General features: G+C 37.0%; 1 protein-coding gene across 1 annotated transcript in view; it reads left to right on the forward strand.

The window, feature by feature from the left end:
* Wdr70 (WD repeat domain 70) overlaps window positions 1-15,161 on the forward strand; it is a 201,947-nt gene extending 186,786 nt beyond the window's left edge. The window contains exon 18 of the mRNA XM_048368484.1: window positions 15,013-15,161. Within this exon, the coding sequence (XP_048224441.1) occupies window positions 15,013-15,100 (88 nt within the window). The 3' untranslated portion in view covers window positions 15,101-15,161. The remainder of the gene's footprint in view (window positions 1-15,012) is intronic.
* Window positions 15,162-22,598: the final 7,437 nt, after the last annotated feature.

Genomic DNA, 22,598 nt, shown 5'->3' on the forward strand with positions numbered 1-22,598 from the left:
CTATGATCCTAGTTACTGGGGAGGCTAACACAGTTCTAGGCTGGCCAGGGCAAAAAGTTCATGAGAACCCCCCCATCTCTACCAATAGCTAGACTCAGTGGCTTGTGCCTGTTATCTCAGCCACACAAGATGCTAAGATCAGGAGGATCATAATTCTAGGTCAGCCCAGTCTTAAAAGTTTAGACTACATCTCAAGGGAAAAAAAATCTGGGTTTGGTAGTTTCCTGTTATCCTAACTACAGGGGGAAGTGTAAATAGGAAAATCACAGTACGGCTAAAAAGCAAGACCCTCAAAAACAACCATAGGGAAAAAGGCTCAAGCAAACTAAAAACCCTCAGTTCAAACCTCAGAACTTTCCCCCAAAAGTCTATGAACTTTAGAGTTCATATGTATTCTTCCTCTAACTTCTTGTTTTTTTGTTTTTTTTTTTTGCCAGTTCTGGGCCTTGAACTCAGGGCCTGAGCACTGTCCCTGGCTTCTTTTTGCTCAAGGCTAGCACTCTGCCACTTGAGCCACAGCACCACTTCTGGCCTTTTCTGTATACATGGTGCTAAGGAATCGAACCCAGGGCTTCATGTATACGAGGCAAGCACTCCTGCCACTAGGCCATATTCCCAGCCCTAACTTCTCCTTATGTTAACACCTTACATAAATAGAGTACAATTGATTATTGAAATAACTGGTTTAAAATTGGTACAGCATAGTTAACTCAGCTATATACTTGGTCTTCACCAGTTTTTCCATTCATATACTTTTTGTCCTAGGAGTTTAGTTGTTATTTCTTCATGGTTTCCTTCAGTTATAGCAGTTTTTCATGTTGTGGGCTTTTGTTGTTATTGTTTTTTCTTTCATGGCCTTGATACTTTTAATTAGTAATTGAGTAGTGGCCACTTACTTTGTAGACATTTAGTTGACTTTGTAGACATTTACTTGGAGTTTGTCTTGGCATTATTCCATAAGCTGTGTCTCTTTGGCAAAAATAACAGATGAGTTTCTGTTAAATTCTTCCAGTGCATCATATCAGGGAGTTCATGATATTAAACTGGTATAGTATGTTGAATAAAGTGATGTCTGCCACATTCCTCACTATAAAGTTGGAAATTGATAGATTGTGTCTGGAATTGACAAATTTTGGGGGATTGTATTTTTAAACAGTAAAAATCCTGTTTCTCCTCAAACTTTTACTGCCTAGTTTTGTCCACAAGTGGATTTGTCTGTAAGATGTACTATGGTGTATGTGGTGTTGATAGAATAGTGATTTTTATCATCCCCTCTTTTTCCCACTTGAACCAGTGCCCCAGTTTCTTCACCTCTTTTTTTTCTTTTTTCTTAAATTATTTTTTAGAGGTTTGCCTGGGACTGACTTTGGACCACAATTCCTCTGCCTAACTACGCCTGCCTAACTAGAATCATAAGCATGTGTCTCCATGCCTGGATTATTTTCTTGAGATGGAGTCTAACTTTTTGCCTGTGTTGTCCTCAAACCTTGTCCCTTCCAATCTTTATCTTCTAAGTAGCTTGGCTTATAGGCTGAGCTATCATACCCAATTTCTGGTCACTGGGAAAAATTCCTTATGAAACGACTCAAGTTACATGTAGTATTTTTATTTACCTCCCATCTACTGATCATTAAGGACGTGTTTTGCATAAGAGCAAAGCATATTGTCTTAGTTAGACCTTGAGATGTTTCATGTAAAGGGGTTCACCAGTACATAATTCTAGAAGAAGCTAGTAGAGGAATGTAATGAAATAAGCAGGCGTGCAGTGTTGAGCCAGGTCCCATGGGTGGTTGATTTGGCAGTCCTACATCATAAATTTGGAGACTGATTTAGAGTATCCTAGTCAGGAACATAACCACTAGAATATCTAGATTGCCTTATGTGGTGGTCATTGGTGATGACTAGAGATAAGAAGGGAAAAGATGTTCCCAGGCTCTGCCAACTTTCCAGAGCTTCAGAGATAGAAGCTGCAATTGTGAGTGAAAGCATGCTAGATGAAAATACTGAAAGGTTGAGTGCTCTGTAGGAAGCACTATGTCCTCTGCTAAATATGTTGTAATAGCACATACTTTACAGTGAAAAGCTGATGGTGGTTGTTCACAGTGTGTATTGCTAGCTAAACAGTACAGATGGAACATCTCTGAGCCTTGAGTTGGACAATATTATGATATGTAAGAGGGTCATATCAAGGCTGGCCAGCTAACAAATATAGATTTAGTCTTCATTTGTATAGAATTTGTGTGCATATAAGCTAATATATATCAACACATTACTGGCAGTCAGAGCAGCCCATAGATTATGCCTTCTATTTTTAATGGAACAGTTATATTCTATTGTTGTAGATGATTTTTAATGTTTGAGAAATCTTTTTTAGGAATATGCTAAAGATTAGCTGAGGAAAGGAGAGAGAACAGAGTTAGAGTTTAAAGTTGGTTAAGCGTGGTGAGCATCATTTTGATGACTGACTGCTCCATATATGTGTGTGTGTGTGTATGTGTTCACACACAAAATAATCATTGAGATATTTCCAGAAATACTAAAGTAATACTTTTTCCTGATTAATGATACTATTAGCAACAGATATTCTATGAAGGCATCAGAGTCCTAATTTACCTCTGAAGAAAATGAAATACTAAGAGCATAATCTTTAGAACCTTCTAGACAGCAACTTATTGCTGCCACCACAGCAGAAACTTAGCTTTGGAATTCCAAGTTACTGTTCTAACATCTAATAATAAATTACTTAGACAAAGGATCAACTTCAGTTTAGTATATAATACATGTCTGAGTTGCTAAGTAATACAGTTATACAGGAAAATAACGTCCATAAATACTGAGGGTAGACTGAAAATTAAAAAGCCTCCCTGTCATTTCACCCCATTTACTACTTAGAGATGCTAACTCTGCCAGTTCTTGAAATTCTCTGAGAGAATGCATGTATAAATATGCAGATATGCACATATAGATATACTAATTGTTTAAAGTCCCAGGTATATATGACAATTCTTATAAGAAGTGTTTGGGTTTTTTCTTTTAATAATAAATACTTATTTATTGTCAAAGTGATGTACAGAGGGGTTACAGTTTCATATATTAGGCCATGGGTACATTTCTTGTACTATTTGTTACCTCCTCCCTTATTCCCTCCTCCCCCCTCCTTCTTTCCCTCTCCCCCCATGAGTTGTTCAACTGGTTTACACCAAATGGTTTTGCAAGTAATGCTTTTGGAGTCATTTGTCTTTTTATCCTTTGTCTCTCCATTTTTTATTTATTTATTTATTTATTTGTTTGTTTGTTTGTTTATTTATTTATTTATTTATTTATTTATTTATTTATTTTTGCCAGTCCTGGGCCTTGGACTCAGGGCCTGACCACTGTCCCTGGCCTCTTTTTGCTCAAGGCTAGCACTCTGCCACTTGAGCCACAGCACCACTTCTGGCCGTTTTCTATATATGTGGTGCTGGGGAATCGAACCCAGGGCCTCATGTATACGAGGCAAGCACTCTTGCCACTAGGCCGTATCCCCAGCCCTGTCTCTCAATTTTGATATTCCCTTTCACTTCCCTAGTTCTAATACCAGTATATACAGTATCCAGGGTACTCAGATGAGATACAGTGATAGTGCGAGGACAACCACAGGAAGGGGATACAAGAGGATCATCAACAAAAGAAGCTACAGTTTCACATGGCATGTTGAAAGTAATTACAACAGTGATATAACACTTATTTCCATAACATGGAGTTCATTTCACGTAGCATCATCTTCTGTGTTTATAAGGGCATAGCTACTGGACTCTTGTGATCCTCTGCTGTGGCTAGCCTAAACCTGTGCTAATTATTCCCTATGAGGGAAACCATAGAGTCCATGTTTCTTTGGGTCTGGCTCACTTCACTTAGTATAATTTTTTCCAAGTTCTTCCATTTCCTTATGAATTGGGCGATGCCATTTTTTCTGACAGAGGCATAAAATTCCATTGTGTATATGTACCACATTTTCTTGATCCATTCATCTACTGAGGGGTATATCTGGGTTGGTTCTATATTTTAGCAATGACAAATGGTGCTGTGATGAACATTGTTGTGCTGGCGGCTTTAGTGTGTTCTGGTTTTTGTTCTTTTACTTAGTACTTCTGGAGATTAGGCCAGATTTTTTTAATGTATTTATATATTCCATTATGTGGAATATATAATACAGATACACTGTCTTCAATCTCTAGCTTTAATAAATAACACTGAAATTAACCTGTGTTATTTGCCTTCATATGTAAAACTGGAAATAGAATTGCTGTCAAAGGATATATGCATTTTAAATGTGTTTGGATAATGCCAATTTTTTTTCAAGACATTTTTACCTACTTACCCAGTAAATCGGTATCTTTTTCCTTAGCCTAGCTAATATAATATATTAAGTATATCTTTGCCAATCTGACAGGTGAACATTTGTGGCTCATTTTAGTTTCTACTTTCATTTTACAATTTTAATTAAAGTGTAAAAAGCTTTTTTCCTGTAAATTTTTTTACTTAAGTGAAATATGTTAGGCATTGTAAATATTTGTTCCAGTGTTTTTTTTTTAAATTTCACTTTGTTTATGGTATTTTGTTTCATGTGAAAAGTACTTTAGTATAGTCAGATTTCGATTTTTCCCCCCTTTAGAGGTTTATAGGTTTCATTAGAAAGGCACTCAGCATCCAAGATTCATATCTAAATTCTCCTGTATTTCCATTTTATACTTTCATGGTTTAACTATTTTAGAGTTGTTTTGTTTTGTTTTGTTTTGGCCAGTCCTGGGCCTTGGACTCAGGGCCTGAGCATTCTCCCTGGCTTCTTTTTGCTCAAGGTTAGCACTCTGCCACTTGAGCCACAGCGCCACTTCTGGCCGTTTTCTATACATGTGGTGCTGGGGAATTGAACCCAGGGCTTTATGTATACGAGGCAAGCACTCTTGCCACTAGGCCATATTCCGAGCCCTAGAGTTAAATTTTTGATTGACCTGAAATTATTTTAGTGAAAGTAGTAAAGTAAAAATAACTATGTTCATTACTACAAACTTGCTGTCCTGAAAAACAGCAACCAATTCTGTAATAATCCTGCAGGCCAGAATATGAAATCTAGGTTTTAGCAGGTCCATGCTCCTTACAGAGACTGTAAGGGCACATGTATTCCATGCTGCTCCTAATTTCTGGTGGTTGTCTCATTCCTTGTATTGTAGTTAGTTACATCACCCTAGTCTTTGCCTAATCCTCATACTGCATTCTCATTTGCATTGACCTTTTTCTTTCTTAGAGATATTCTAGTGATAACATTTAGGGCCCACCTGAGGTAACCTAGTAGAATTTTAATCACACCTGCACACATTCTTTCCCCCAAAACCATAGTGTTGGTTCACAGGTTCCATAGATTTGTAGTTTGATATATTTATCTACTCTGTCACGACAGAGTTCCACTTTAATTTTTTCTAGTTGTTTGATTTTTGATCAATTTTTAATTTCCTTCATTGGATTGAAATGATGTCTCTGTTACATACATATACTGTCATGAATTGTGTCAGTTTCCAAGCTCTTTGTTCTGTAATACAGGTACTAGAAGCAGTTTTTATTTTGTTATAAAACTCATGATTATTCTTGACCTTCCTGTCCTTGCAGATTTCCATGATTTTTAATTATCTGGCAACCCTCTCCTCCTCCCCCCAAATAAAACCCATCAACTATTGCTGATAGTGGAATTGAATTACATATATGTGTATATATATATTAATTTAGATAGGATTTTGTAATACCAAGGGAAATACATATCTTCATAGTCTGTCACTATATTCTTAAATAGTATTTTAAGATTCTTTTTTAGAAATACATTTCCTTAAGTTTATTCTTATTTTTTTACTATTTTTTACACATATATCCTTTGAATACAGAAATACCATGTACCTAAATATATATATTTATTATTTATATATTTATATGTATTCATTTTGTATCTATGTATTTGTATTTTCTTATGGATTTAAATTATTTTTATCCAAATTTTTTGGTCTTCCAGGTAGAAAATTGTATGTCAACTATGTTTACCTTCTGTATTCCATATTTTACACCTAATGTCCCTTTTTTCTACTTATTTACATTGACTAGGCCAAAACCATAGTGAATTATGTTGATGAGAGTGCACTTTTAACTTTAAGAAGGAGGGATTCTATTAGATAAGTCTTATGAAATTAACATTTTGTAAGTAAGAAAAGTCAAATAGCAGTTTCATACTGTTTGATCTAATGCTATTTCCTCATAAAACATGGTAACTTAGAAAATATACATGCAAGAATTAAGGAATAGTCATCCCTTTTTGTTTTGTTTATTCCCCAAAGATTTACTGAGCACTACCACTGTCAGTTACTGTTGTGGGAGGTAGGGATATAACCATTATTGTGGAATTTACATTCTAGTAAGACAGAGGAAGAAGACGCACAAATCCCTAAGTGTTTGATGATAGTGCTAAAAAGAAACCTTGGGCTATTTTAGATAGGATGATCAGAATAGAATTTTTACTGAAGTACCCAGAGTGAAGCAAAGGCCAGGACCACCCAGTTTTGTCATGTTACATTTATCACATACTAACTAAGTTCATGGTACTGTGTGTCATGCAATTTGTTAGCCAAGGTTGCAAGGCTATATCTCCTGTGTTCACCTGCTAGATATTCTGTTTACTGCCAAGTGGTGAAGTGTTTGAAAGGAAGGTAGTATTTAAAAGGCTCTTTTCATAAAGGTCAGTGTAACTGAGAATGTGTGTCTGTCTGGTTGTTTTTCTTCACTGCAATTGATTTCTGTCAGTGATGAAATGAAGATTTATTTACTGTTGCTTTAACTTAGAAAAGTACAATTACACATTCCACAAATCAGCCTACATACCCACACTCATTTATGATCTCCTGTGATGATCATGAAGACTTTTTCAACACTTACATATATCAGTTGAATATTCAAGTTTCAGTCCTGAAACTGGCAAAGTAATCACCAGGCAAGTTTCAAACACAGCAGCTCATAGAGGTGTCCTGTTCAGCCACACATAGGCAGATTCAGTTACAGATTCTTGTTAAAAGATGCTGCTGGAGGGAGGAGAAAGTTGCTGGCTTGGTAGTGGGCAGGATGTAGATCCAGAATGCTATTAGCTTACACATCAGACAGGGATAGATGTGTGTGGGAGCCTGGGGCCCTGCCAGCAGCCTGACAGGCTGACAGCTCTGTCAACTATGGCCACTTTTCTTGCCAAATAAGCTACCATTATTGCTGGTTCAGTCAATTTAATTTCTAGTGTGCATGTCTTATGTGATACAAGATATGTGGATGTATGTGTGGTTGTATATGTATTAAAATAGCATTCAGCTGGGAATATGGCCTAGCAGTAAAGTGCTCACCTCATATACATGAAGCCCTGGGTTCGATTCCTCAGCAACACATATATAGAAAAAGCCAGAAGTGGCGCTGTGGCTCAAGTGGAAGAGTGCTAGCCTTGAGCAAAAAGAAGCCAGGGGGGCTGGGAATATGGCCTAGTGGCAAGAGTGCTTACCTTCTATACATGAAGCCCTGGGTTCAGTTCCCCAACACCACATATGTAGAAAATGGCCAGAAGTGGTGCTGTGGCTCAAGTGGCAGAGGGCTAGCCCAAAAAGAAGCCAGGGACAGTGCTCAGGCCCTGAGTCCAAGGCCCAGGACTGGCAAAAAAGAAAAAAAAGAAGTCAAGGACAGTGCTCAAGTCCTGAGTTCAAGCCCCAGGACTGGCAAAAAACAAAACAAAAGTAATTTAAAATATCATTCCCACCAATAAAGAAGCCATTTAAAAATCAGGTTACATTCATAGGCAACATCTAAAATTATTCTGTGAGCAAATGAAGATTTATATATTATTTATGTCATTCAGAAGAGGCCATAAGCCCACAAAAAGAAAAAAAAATTTGTGTGATTTAGGGCTGGGGATATGGCCTAGTGGCAAGAGTGCTTGCCCCGTATACATGAGGCCCTGGGTTCAATTCCCCAGCACCACATATACAGAAAACGGCCAGAAGTGGCGCTGTGGCTCAAGTGGCAGAGTGCTAGCCTTGAGCAAAAAGAAGCCAGGGACAGTGCTCAGGCCCTGAGTCCAAGTCCCAGGACTGGCCAAAAAAAACAAAAAACAAAAAAACTAAAAATTTGTGTGATTTATATTTAGGTGATTGTCACTGTCCACCACATTCCTATGTAGAGGCCAGTGTTTCTCAGAGTGGTTTTATGAGCTGCCTATTTAGAGGAGAGGGTTAAAAAAATGTAGATTTTTAGGCTCCACTCCAGACCAACCCTGTGGGATTTGGCTGGGAATTGACATTTTAAGGAACACCCCCAAGTGATTATTTTGCACACTCACATTTGGTAATAATAGAAAAGTCATTATTTTAAATAAACCGCAAATGATTTTTCTGTAAGAAAATTTACACAGACTAGGCGATTTCAATTATAGAGATTCACAGTAAATTATTTCCATAACAGAAGAATTTACTCCAGGACTTAAAAAATAGCAAGTTGCAATGTTGTATTTAACATACAATTTTTTTTACTGATTTTATTGACCATATAACTTTTGAAAAATGAATAGATAATATGAAGTGAAGAATGCCTCAAATTAAAACAAGCTTCATAGTAATAATGACACCTTGTATTTTTACTATGCAAAAACATCATATATATGTTATTTATAGAATCCTCACAATAGCTCTATGAGTAAGTTGTATTGTCTTCAGTTTACAGATGAGAGAACTGAAGCTTATAATTGACCAATGCTTATAAAATAGTTAAGTAGCAGAATTAGGAATCAAATGCGGGCAGCCTCTCTTCAAAATTGGGCTTTTGGGTAGTCTAGTTATCGTTTCTTATCATGCTATAACTACTAGTAGTTACTAGGAAAATTCAGTAGCAGTGAAGTGAAATAGATGGTTTTGTGAGCTGACAAGGCTTAGCATGGGGAACACTAGACTGAGTGTCGTCGAGTTTGGTTCTAGTCTATCACTACTGGGTGAGGCTTCTTACCTTCACCATGTCTCTTCTCCTTATACATGAAGTTACAGAGTGAGACTGTGTGAAATCCAGTGCCTACCTTTCATAAACATTTGTATAGAAATTGTGGTGCATGTAGATTTCATAAATGAGAAGACTTGTGAATACTGGCTATTTCTAGCCTCCATATTCTTGAGAGGTTTTATCATTTGAATTTATTGGCTCATTGATAATAAGATAGCTCACAGTGATCTCCTAAGATTCTTTCTGGTTTTCTTTTCCTTTCTTTCATTTTTATTCGGCTCCCACAATTTTCACAGGTTTCACATGTCTTCATTTGTTATCTCACACAGTCTCTGAACTCTAACACAGTCACGACTTAGCATGCCCCATTTATGAGTCTAAGGTGTGTTTACTTTTTTTTAATGTTATATATTCATTACCTGGAGAAAATAGAAAGTTGTTTATCTAGAAACATCTTGTTGCTTCTCATCTTACGTGGCCCTAATATTAAAAGAAAAACCATCTTTGATTAGTTCTTCACTAGAAAAAGAGGACTCGTTTCAAATAAAATCTTTTGGTCAAGCTTTTAATCTTAATAATTCTGCAATTGTAGTGACTGGGTCAGAGTTCATCTAGGCCATATTCATTCTAACAGGGTTAACAAGTGTGTCCGATTGCCAAGTCATGGCTATAATTGACTTTGGCTTTGAGGTTTTCCTTCATAATAAACAGTGGGACCTGAGCCAAAAAAAAAAAAAAAAAAAGCCTGTGGTTTATTCTCACATACTGATGATTAAATAATATGACTGATTTTCCTTCACACTCACACAACTAGTCCAGGGATTGGCTTTATGCTTCTTGAATGAATCATGTCAATAGAATACCCAGGATTAAAAAGAATGTGACTGTAGACTTTCTATTGTAGTGCAAAACATTTGATGACTCTCACTTGAGCAATAGAGTGTAGAAAGCATAGATGAGAGCTCCGCCCAAAGAGAAAAGACAGTCCTGCGACACTGCATTGCTCACTAAACAATGAGCCTGAAAACGACCTTTTAGAAGATTGCAGAGGAAATCTTTACTCACTTGACAAACTTCTCTGAGCAGAAATACTGAAGGTGGGATTTGGTTTCTGCTGGATTCCTATCATTTTGTCTGTAGCACACAGTTTCTGGAAAAGACTTACTTTGTACAGATAACCTTGAGAATCAGCTTCTTCTAACATGTATATAACGTGTGTGTGTGTGTGTGTGTGTGAAGGGTAAAATTTATTAGCAAAATGACTTGCTGAATTTGTATATTTCACAAAGGCATTTACTTACACTTACTTATTTGCTTCATGAAATCATATTTACTATTAGCAAATACAGAACATATTGCAGCTAAAATAAAGAAAAACAAAAATCCTTCAAGTCTCCTCTGGTTAGTTTATTTAATAAGTTGGCAGAGATAAGTATGTTGAAATCGAACCTACTCTCCTTGATGATAAGCAAGTTGACATATATAGTCAAATAAAAAATGTTTTCTATTCTACAGATAAGTCAGTCCAACTAGAAAATGAAAGTTTCACATCAACCCTTTGTAAGGTCTGGCCTTAGATGAACCACTTATAAGAATGAGTAGGTATGTGCCATAAACCACTAAAAGAAGAGAGTGTGGCTAGAGCTGACTTCAGTGAAATGAGTTGCTTTTTGGCTGTCTAGTGGGGCACACATAGTGATTATGTATATGGCTGAATGTTATGTCTTATCCCCATTTCCTTCTAGTAAGTCCCTTTATAGGCTTTTTGTTTCATTTGTTCTACTTTCTTGTACAGGCACTCAGTGTTAAGATCAGTGTGCAAATTCATTTAATCAACTCCGGAAGGAACATAGATTTAATTCATTTAAAAGGTTGTGTTGGGAGTTTCTTTCTGGCTTTAAAAGTAGGAATTTCTAGGAAAGCCTTCAGATATTTTCAAATTTACTAATATTTTATATTTTTGCATGTGTATTTTGGTTTTGCCTGACATGGTTGATTTGTTTTTATAGTAATTTTCTGTGCCACAGGCAAATTAAGCTATTCCCAAGAGAAGACATCTCCTAGTTCTATTCTTAACTTTGCTAGAGATTGCCTAATCATATCTATTCCACATTGTCTTGGTAAAGTGGTGACTAAAGAAACCCATTTGGAGTGTCCAGATAGTCATGAACTGAATTTCAAAATTCTTTCTCAAGCAAAGGTTTCCAAATGTTTTCAAAAGACTGGCTGCTGGAAATAAATTGAAAGATAGAAATTGAGAAGAATAAAGCTATGCTTCTATAAAACAGTGGCATTTGTAAGTGTTTCAATGTGCTATATAAACTTGAAAATTCTTCTTTAAAAAAACATATTCTGTTCAGCAAATAACATATTAAAGTTTTTTAATTGTGCTATAAGAATGTTGGTCTGGGGGACAGGATGAATTGAAATGAAAAAAAATTGTTTCTCTAGGCTATACCTTTTATTACCTCCTCATGCCTCACTCTGAAGAATTAAAGATCACTGTATAAAGGACAGGCCTGAGAGTAAAATGTTAAACTTTACTCTTTACCAAGTCTTCAGTAGTGTAGCCTCATACCTGATCATCTTTGCCTGGTAGATATAACTTTTCCCACAGTTGAAGAAGCTAATCATCTCTTTAGGTTCAAAAGACAAATTTCTTGTGCTACACTTTGTTTCAGACAGAATAATGGTAATCTCTTTCCCAAGCCAGGGAAGAGATGGACTTCTTTATAGGTACTGTCCACTGTAGTCCCACCAACCAATGCTGATGAGGCCAACATAGGGAAGTAGAGTAAGTGGTTAGGAAATTTTATAGCAGTTTGATGAACCTGCTTAATAAAATAATTTGTAGTTGTTTAATTATTCTTCTAGAAACATAGTATTTGTGAAGGATTGGAATATGAAAACAAAGACTGGCCCTGGCCATTGTTTGAAAAGAACCACAGTATACATAGTTCCAAGGTTCACAAAGAGGAGTCATTCCTTTGTACTTCCATTAAATAACTCTTACCCCTGTCTACCCAGATACAGGCAACTACCATTCAATATTCTATCTCTGAGTCTGGCTACTACTCTCTGTACCTCATATAAGTAGAATCGAACAGTATTTTTCTTTTTGTGACTTGATTTATTTCACTCAGCAAAATGTCAGTGTTGCAGCCAGCCATGGTGACTTGTAATTCAAGCTTTTTGAGAGACAGTGATTAGGAGACTCGTATTTGAGGCCAGACCGAGCAAGAGGTTCATGAGACACCATTTAAACCAATAAAAGCTGGGTTTGGTTGCATGTGCCTATCGTCCTAGCTATGGGAGAAATCTCAGTCCAGGCCAGCCCAGTCATAAGCATGAAATTCTATTAAAAAACAAAACAAAACAAAAACTAAGGTCAAAAAGGGTCTGGGGTATGTTGCTCCAGTGGGACAGCTCCTGCCTAGCAAGCATAAGGCTCTGAGTTTAACCACTGGTACTCCTCATGTCCCTCAAAAAAGAAAAAAATTCACTGTGTTGCAGTATGTTAGCATGTTAGCCTTTTTCAGGATGAGTAGTATTCCATTTAGGTGTTTAGTACCTTTTGTTTAACCATTTGTCAGTGAACACTTGGGTTGATCCTACCCTTTGACTGTTATGCATAGTGTTGCCATGAACATGGGTGTTGTACCTACAGTTCTTTGGTGTATGTACCTAGGAATTGCTGGATTACAAGGTACTAATATTCTGAAGTTTTCTGGGCCCCTAATATGTTTTTCCCTAGTAATTGTACCATTTTACTTTTCTGTGAACAGTGTATGGTGACACTCGTTTCTCTACATTTTGGCCACTCTTTTGATTGTAGCTATTCTAATGGGTAGGAGGATAGGAGATTCTTTTCCACAGTTTTATTTTTAAATTATATTTTATTGTCTTTAATTAATTGTGCAAATGGGTTACTATTCAACGGTCAGTTTTTAAGTACAGAGTATCATGATTGATAATCGCCCCTTTATCATTCTCCCCCATCTGTCCCAACCCACCCTCTCCTTTCAATTTACCTAGTTTTATAGGATATGTATTAAATATTATTGACTGCGTGCCTGTCACTTCTGCCCCTTCATTTGTCAATCTTACAGTATAGTTGTGTATTTTCTTAATGATCAGTGATTCTGGGTGTCTTCATGTACTTTTTTTTTTTTTGAGAAATGTTTATTCAGATCCTTTGCCCATTTTTTGTGGGGTAATTTTGCTATTGTTCTTGTAGTTCTTTACCAATATTAGGCCTTTCTTAGGTCTATTATTTGCAAATATTTTCTCCTATTTCATAAGTAGCTTTTTTACTCTGTTGATTGTGACTTTTGATGCATAGAAATTTAAATTTTTTTTGATGTTCTTAAATTCATCTTTTTGTTGTTGTTTGTGTTTTTGATATTACACCCAAATATTAAGGCATAATTTATCTTTTGAAGTATAAAATGCACATATTTCAGGTTGTAACAAATGCATGCTCCTAGGTAATCACGTAAAGAGTATAGAGCATTTCCATCCTGCTGAAATATTGCTTCATGCCCCTCTGTAACAATTACCTGCCACACTGGTTAAGTAGTTCCATTGATTCTGTGCTCTTTCAGTTAGCCACCAACCTTCCACAGATGCTTTTAGAAGTAGATAATAGAGTATTTAACAACTCCTTAAGTGAATTGAAATACTCCCTTTCTAACCCTAAGATTTTCTTCCTATCATGCCACTCAGGCACGTATACATATATGCTTACATAACAAGCACCAATTGCTTTGTTGTGGCCCTGCTTTCTAATAATTCAGCAACTAAGGGCCTGTGAACATCTGCAGCTGCTTTTTGAAATGTGTGGGCTATGACCTGTTCATAGGTGTCATAACCGTGTCTTGAAGTGATAACAAGTTTTACCAACTGGATTGTATTTGGGGATAGTGTGGGCTTTAGGTAGTTGTATATAAAGTAACTGGAGAGACTACTTATGGACAAGGAATTAAAGAACATGACTCATGTCAGGCAATATCAGCATGAGTTGTGGATGCTTTAGTTTTTCTCCCCAGGATAAAAAAGAAACAGAGGTAATGTAAAGTTTTAACCCTGCTTTCACTTGCCAAATAAATGGAATTATTGTTGTTGCCATCATTTTTGTCATTCTGGAATTAACCATAATCTTATGAATTGAACTATAGATAAAGATGTAATCCAAAGTATGATGTATATTCTTTAGCTATTATGCTTAGATATATCTTCACAATATAATAGAATTTTGTTTAGAAGGAAATAAAAAAGGAGCATATACTATACATAGCCTTTTGATATGTTCTTGGAATTGTTTTCTATATGAGTGGTATAAAATGCATATCATTGAATTGGGTGTGCTTACCAAGTACATAAAGTCTTCCTGTAAAGATTGATGTACTGTGCAATATTTCAGTAATATCAGTGCCATGTTCAGTGATGTACCCTAATGTGCTTGGCATTTCATTGCATTGATTTCAGTTTGGGAGTCAAGGTTGTTCATTTGCTTTGTTTTTAATTTTTTTTACCAGCTCAAAATATTCGTATTAGATAAGAAAACTATGCAGATATCATTATTTGTATGCATTTGCAATCATATGTGTTTGGGCTACTTAAATCTAGGATAACCAAGAAAAATACAAGTTCATGTAGATTCTTGCTTGGTAACTAGAATTTGTCCATTTGTATATAATTTGTCCTGGTTATGATGTGTGAAGTTTCATTGATTTTTCAATTTGTTCTGTAGGGCTTGAATTTGTCATTTTATTTAAAGAAAGGATTTACTTTCAAAACGAAGTTTCTTTTCCTGAATATAATTAAATTCCCATTATCCTTTTCTTTGCCAGAAGTTTAACAATTTGTATTTAATAATTTAGGAACAATCAATTCCCAGGATTTGCTCCTATTGATGAAAGATGCAAAGTCTAATATGATAAAGACTTTTGTTTTTCTCTTTCAACTTTTGTTTAGGACTCAACCCAAAACCATGTTTGCCCAAGTTGAATCTGATGATGAGGAAGCAAAGAATGAACCAGAATGGAAAAAGCGTAAAATTTGAAGAAGGAAGATGTGGGGCAGGGTTATTAATTTGTTTTCTTTTGTTGTTGTTGCTTATGAAATAAAAATTTTTATGAATAGTGTTTGTTCTTTTCATTCCAAAGATTGGTAGCTTTCATAAACTATGATTGTGCTTGCATTTTCTTACCTACAACTATAAACTGTGTTATAAATAAAGAAACAGATCCTTAGCTTATTACCAAAATAGTCGAGTTATTTGGAGACTGTTAACAATCCTGTACAGATTCTCATAATCTTAGCAGGGAAAATGTACATTGAAATATACATCTGTCTTGAGCAATTCTAGTAATATATCATAGGAATAGAGATCAAAACGTTCTGTGTAATGTCACAACAGTTGTTTACAAGACTCTATGTAAGTACAACTGAGTTCAAACTAAAAGCATTTCCATACTAGGAATAGGGAGTATACCTCTGATTATCTTTCAACAGCAGTGGCATTTGGAACTGTGGACTTAAGTCCAGACTCTCCTACTGTCTGTGTCATCTTGGGAGAGTTATTAAACTTCCCTGTTCTACCCTCATGATAGTAGTACCTACTTCGTTAGATTGCTATAGGATTAATCAGATGCTTTTTATAAAGTGCTTATTACAGTGCCTGCTATGAAGTAAGTGTATGCTATATGTTTGTTATTTTTAAATACTGATATGCTGGATTTTCTAAGTTAGTATTGAACTGAAAGGTACTTTATAAATATGAGGGCTATATAAATAGAACAAATTCAGAATCACTCTAGAAATGAGAGTTGACCATTTTTTTTGTACAAAGCAATAGTCAATAAAGTAAGATTGTGTGTGAGCTCATCTCACAGTCATGGAATTAATTGGTACTTCTTTAAGACAATTCAGATTTTCAGTACTTGTCTTTTTTGCTCTGCTATTCTCATTTGTTCTACTGAATTAATTGTAAAAGTGAATGATAATCCGAAAAGTATGTGAGGCAGCCCTTTGTTCTACAAGCTTTACCTTCCCATATGCTCCCTCAAAATCTTTTTTATACCAATTTGAATTAGTTGTTTAATTCTCAAAACACCTCATGGTAAATAAAATTGCTAAGCTCATTTTACAGATCAGGCAAAAGAGGTTCAAATGTCAAACAACTTGTGTAAGGTCACAGCCACGGCAAGCTGTATAAAGACATCTAAGATGTCTACACTAATTAGCAAACTGCTACAAGTTTCCTACTCCTGTTGAAACACGCTTGATTCAAAATCAATTACAGACCAATTGTTTGTTCCAGTGGCTTAGAACTAATAAATTTATTGCTTAATGAATAAAATTTACTGAAAGCCTCCCACATTTTACCCTATCTTGACATAAACATTTCACCATATGGAAGTATTTGTCTTACACAGCCGAAAGTTTCCATAGAGAGCTGAGGGGAGGAATAAAAACTGTCACAGTGGTCTTGGCGGAGTCTGTTATGATATAAGAGCAAAGAAGGCCAAATTTAGCATGAAGACAATTTTCTCACTGTTACCCACAATGCAGTTGGGCCTTTTCATAACAGGGATGATCTGTCTTACTCTAGAGAAATTCCTAAAAGATGTTTTTTTCCACAAAAGATTGGAAAAAATACATATAAACATTCAAATTTGAATTTGATGAGGGAGAACCTGTTCAATTAGCCTGTAGTACTGTCACCAGTGTGGACATCCCTTATATTCTTATATTATAGCTCTCCAACCCCATTGCTGCCCTCATACAATCTTGTATCCCTGTATTTGTCAGTTATGTTTCTAGTTGCTCAAAGAAAGAACCTGGAAATCATCAATGATTTCTCTATTACCCTTCTCCTTGCCCCCTGCCATCCTATTTAATTATTCATTGTGCTTTTTTGAATCTTGTGTTTTTTCCCTTCTATTTCTTCCCTCCTTTATTAGAATTTAGACACTTTTGGTCTTCAGACTCACTCAGGATCCTCCTTATAAACTTACTGTTCCCACTTTTTCATTTCTGCATTATCTAATCTGTCTTTTGTGGTGCCATCATTGTTAGACTTCTAAAACTAAAAGTCTACGATCTCATTTCTCTGCCTAGAGCCTTCCAGTGGCTCTATGACATGAATTCTGGTCCATTTTTTGTGGTTAAAAAAGAACATACAGAATTCAGTCTCCCTTTTGCTTTAACTCCTATTTTGGCACATGTGTCTGGAATCTAAACATATTTTACCCAAAGTTTCCCTATTTCTTGACATCCGGGTAAATATGTCCCTTCTTCCTGCCCCTGTCTTCCTGGAAAATTCCCACTTGTTTTTAGAGTTGGGAATTAATTTCACTTCCATGAGGAGCCTTCCAGGATCTACTCAGGCAAGGAGAAGTCTGCTTCGTTCTGCTGTCATGATTGCTTACTTTCCATTGCCTCCTTTTACATTACATTGTGAGTGTATACCCATGTGTGGCCATGGCTGGCATGTGTGCTGTATATATTTTTCTAATGGAATGTAGATTATAGTAGTTAAACATTGCATTTAGTAATACTCAGTGAATCTTTTTAATAAGTGAGCAATAGCCATGTTGTATTTCCATTTGTCTTCCTAGACTCTTACTCTGAATAATAAATTCAAAAGATGCTCATTAAACATTTCCCAAAAAGAGATCAACAGGGAAGGATAAGGAAGAGATGTCAAGAAAATGACACGTGAGAGTGATTCTATTTCCGTTGGAAAGAAGGCTAGATCCAGGTTGCTCTTCTCTGTTTGGATCCATTCACAGGTAATTGCCATGGAGGCTCAATGAAGGAGCAGAATTGTCTGTATCATGGAATAGCACAAGCTGTAAGGTACTATAACATCCTATTAAATGTGGTACTGTGCAGGCTATGGGACCCTATGTTACCAAAGATCTGAGATATCTCTAAGCTATATTAAAATCTCTTTAATATACTTGCCTATTAAATGCTAGGCAGTCAACCATATTGCTTTGTCACCAGAACTTAATAGTTATTCTTTGGATAATTATTAACCTTCGGACCCTTAAAAACAAGAATTTGGCTTTATAGTCACACAAAGGCACCATCCAACAGTTAGTACTTCTTTATGTTATCTAAGGACAGCTTGAATCAAATTGGGAAAACCTTTCAAGGATCAGTCTGACTATCTCAGGCAATTATAAGTCAGTTAGCATGTAAAAACCAATGAGTCCGGTGGGATTATAGAAATGGAGAGAAACTAGATGTCTGTTTACAGAGGTCTGGACAGCCTAGGACAGAGGTAGTAGTATGCCTCACTTACTCCTGCATTGGGATGCACAATAAATCACTGATGAATTTTGTAGTCTATACTCTTACCTAGAAACTGCAAGATCAGAGTTGTTCTGCCTGAAGATGGGGGGATCTTGCTTGTGTCTAGAAGCATGTAGCTAAAGAAGAGGATTTGAAGATGAGAACAGTTTGCTATTCTAAGTGTTTTCTGAATTATCAGGGAATATATAGTAGAAGCCTTCAAATTTTTTTAAGTACTTTATGTGCCCTCATTTATGGTACCACTCATTTTTAAAAAATTAAGAGGCTAAGCATGGTGGCACATGCTTGTGATTCTAGCCCATGAGGCAGGAGAATCATGAGTTCCAGGTCAGCTCAGACTACATAGTGAGTTCTAGGTCAGCCTGAGTTATACAGTGAACCCTGTCTCAAAAAAAGAAAAGAAAATATATTGACTTATAATGATACATTTAAACCATGAGGGTTGTGGTTTTTGTTTTTGTTTTTGACACTTTGACCAGTAGAACATGACAGAAGTCTTAGGACTTAAAAGAGACTTGAACTTCTTTTCTCTTGGGACTTCTGTTCCTGAAACTAGGTTGCCATACTCTAAGGAAAGGCCAAGAGCCACATAGGGATTCTTACCTGGAAAGGAAGGAAGGCATTCAGGCCAATAATCCCAAATGAGGTGTTGTGCCAAGTCGCCAAACAACCACCAAGAAGGCCACTGAGACTCAGACATTCCAAAATGCAAAAGCAAGGCAAGGCTTTATTCAAGCGAGCTGCAACTCGGGCCTCGTCCTACCCACCGACACAGCGGAGGTTAGGAGGGAGCCCTGAGCTGTGATTACACAGGGCTTATAAAAGCAAAAAACAAAGTTACAACAATCAGGTGGTTCAAGCAAGCAAGATGAGGACACAGGTACAAATCTGATTGGCTTAGGGTTCGAGGCATTCTAGGGGTGGTCAGAGTTAAGCATTCCCAGCGGTTAGAGTTCTAGACTGACTGGGCCCTAATGGGCTTGTCTTGGGTCTGCTCACAGGGCCTGCTTATCTCAGGTTCGTGTGGTAAAGTGGGGTTCGCGTGGTAAAATGGGGTTCACGTGGTAAAATGGGGCCTGACTTCAAAGTCTGGCATTTCAGAGGTTCATAGACAGAGCCAACCTCTGGGAAAGCAGGTCCTTCAATCCCAGTGGAGTCACATTCGATATCACATGAAGCAGATATTATCCAACCAACCCCGGGGGGCTGGGAATATAGCCTAGTGGCAAGAGTGCTTGCCTCCTATAGTGCTTGCCTCCAACCCCTATAGATTCTGCCTGACTGGTAGATTAAATCGTTTATTGTTACTTAAAGTTACTAAATTGTAGAGTTGTGATACAGAAATATATAACTAAATGATTTTTTAAAAAATCAGCCATTAGGGGCTGGGAGTATGGCCTAGTGGCAAGAGTGCTTGCCTAGTATACATGAAGCCATGGGTTCGATTCCCCAGCACCACATACATAGAAAATGGCCAGAAGTGGCGCTGTGGCTCAAGTGGCAGAGTGCTAGCCTTGAGCAAAAAGAAGCCAGGCTGTGGCTCAAGTGGCAGAGTGCTAGCCTTGAGCAAAAAGAAGCCAGGGACAGTGCTCAGGCCCTGAGTCCAAGGCCCAGGACTGACAAAAACAAAAACAAAAACAAAAATCAGCCATTACAATACATTGATGAATAATGTTAGAGTGTATTGCTGGGGCTGGGAGTATATAGCCTACTGGTAGAGTGCTTGCCTCACATACATGAGGCCCTGGGTTCAATCCCTCAGCACTACATATATTAAAAAAAAGCCAGAAGTGGCACTGTGGCTCAAGTGGTAGAGAGCTAACCTTGAGCAAAAAGAAGCCAGGGACAGTGCTCAGGCCCTGAGTTCAAGCCCCAGGACTGGCAAACCACAGAATATTTCTTTTATGTACAGCAATTTGGTTAGTCTATTATATATATTAACTTTTAAGTATTTCCCTATTATTGGAAATAGAGATTATTTTCATCTTTGCTTTTATGAGCAATACTGCTTTGAATAATTACATGCCTAAAGTTTCTTCATGTGTGGTAGAATTATTTTCTTAGAGTAGGTTACTAAAAATGGAATTATGGATGATCAGAAAGAATGCTCCATCTTTACTAGACAGAATCATAACCTTGAATGTTGTTTTGTCAGATGCCCAAATGGAGAGGGCAGAGACAGTTCTAGTAAATATGGACTGAAATCCGTGCCTACCCAGAACCTCAGAAGATGATTTTATCTAAATTAAAGTGAGATCATACTAGATTAAGGCAGACCTTAAATCCAATAGATATCCATTTATATGAACCTAATAAGTATCCTTCTTTGAAGACCATTCGAAGTTACAGAGACATGGAAAGCTACACAAAGGGGGAAAGACCACGTGGAGAAGAAAGCAGAAACAGGAGTGAGGCAGTTACAAGTCCAGGAATTCCAGGAATTACTGTGATTACTAAGAGCTCCGAAGAGGCATGGAAGGATTCTTTCCTAAAACCATTAGAGGGAGCACGGCCATGTCAAGACATGTCATTTTGGACTGAAAGAACAAACAGAAATTCTGTTGTTTTAAATCCCTCAGTTACCCCTCAGTTTATGAGGGGTTTAAAAAGAAACAGTAGAAAAAGAATATACTTAACAAGATGAGAGAAACACTTGAACCTAGATAGGGCTTCTCAAAGTTATATGTCATCACATTTTAAGAACTCAAAACAAACAACTAAAATCACAATAAAAATCTCAGTGTCCAACATCCAAGTTTAGAATTCTCTGTTGCTCAGTATGGACTTGAGTTGTGATTGTTTTAATGTGCTAAATTTTGAGGTAATATGTTGCTGAAACAGACAATACATTTTTTTAATTTGGCTAACACATCTCGCATTTTGAATATGGCTACCAGTTTCCAGAGTGATTTCCTGTTCAGTCTTCTGAGGGTGACTCAGTAAGAATTTGACTTACAACAGTGAAACCTTTCTTTTTTTTTTTTTTTTGCCAGTCCTGGACCTTGAACTCAGGGCCTGAGCACTGTCCCTGGCTTCTTTTTGCTCAAGGCTAGCACTCTGCCACTTGAGCCACAGTGCCACTTCTGGCCATTTTCTATATATGTGGTGCTGGGGAATCGAACCCAGGGCTTCATGTATACAAGACAAGTGCTTTTGCCACTAGGCCATATTCCCAGCCCCGAGTGAAACTTTTCTTGATGGATAGATTTTATTCTATAGGATATGGGATGACTATCACAAACTACTTGGATTGGTCCAGAGATTATAGATACAGAAAATAATTGTAATTTCAGTTCTTCTGAGGCAGCAGAGCTAATGTCTTCTTCCTAGTTTACCCTCAGTCAACTTGCCTGGTAGTGGTTCTCTGAGTTGCTATAGTTTCTATACTATCAGACATCCATAATCATAACTTCCGAATCTGATGTATCTATAAGGTTGCTTGTTTTATTCTAAGATATACACGGCTGAAAAACAATAGTTTTGCCATTTATAATTCACTTTGGCATGTGTGACAACTGATTCCCTCCTCCCTCGTATCTGTCTGAGTTGTCATGTCCAGATGTCTGGTTCCAGTTAAATCTCTGAAGTTTACCACCTATGGCAAAGAGTAAACATATGAGATATTTGTATTTACTTCCTTAATCAAAGCTTCTTGAGTGCTATGGCTGGTATTTCAGAAGCAGCACAAAACAGAAAGTCAGAAGTGTGGGGTTCATGTTCCTCCTTTGCTATGTTGTAATTTCATAAATTAAGGAAAGCTGCATAGTTTCTTCATCTGTAACAATGGGGACAATAGTAGCCACTCACCAACCTCCACAGTGGGTTTCTATTTTTGAACCAGTACTGGGATTTGAACTCGGGTCCTCAGTTTTGTGTAGTTTTTTCACTCAAGGCTGGGCTCTTCCCAGAAGTATTTTATGGTGATGGTAGTGATGGTGATGACGATGGAGGAGGAGGGGGAGGGGAAGGGGAGGGGGAGGAGGGAGGAAGAGGAGGAGGAGGAGGAGGAGGAGGAGGGACAGATTTACAAACTATGAAATATTACATAATTAATAGTGTCTTAGTAAATATATGTGAAAACAAGTGTAATCTGTGCCATAATCAGTGGTCATCATGGTAGGGGAGACGCTCCACAAACAGGGTGAATTTGACTCTTTGGGTTTGGGAGTTTTCCATCCATTGTGGAAGTTATCTAGGATTTGGCTGATGTTGTTTGGAGTGAAGGTCTGGCCTGG

Source organism: Perognathus longimembris, chromosome 19, assembly GCF_023159225.1.
Source record: "Perognathus longimembris pacificus isolate PPM17 chromosome 19, ASM2315922v1, whole genome shotgun sequence".
Taxonomy (NCBI): Eukaryota; Metazoa; Chordata; class Mammalia; order Rodentia; family Heteromyidae; genus Perognathus; species Perognathus longimembris.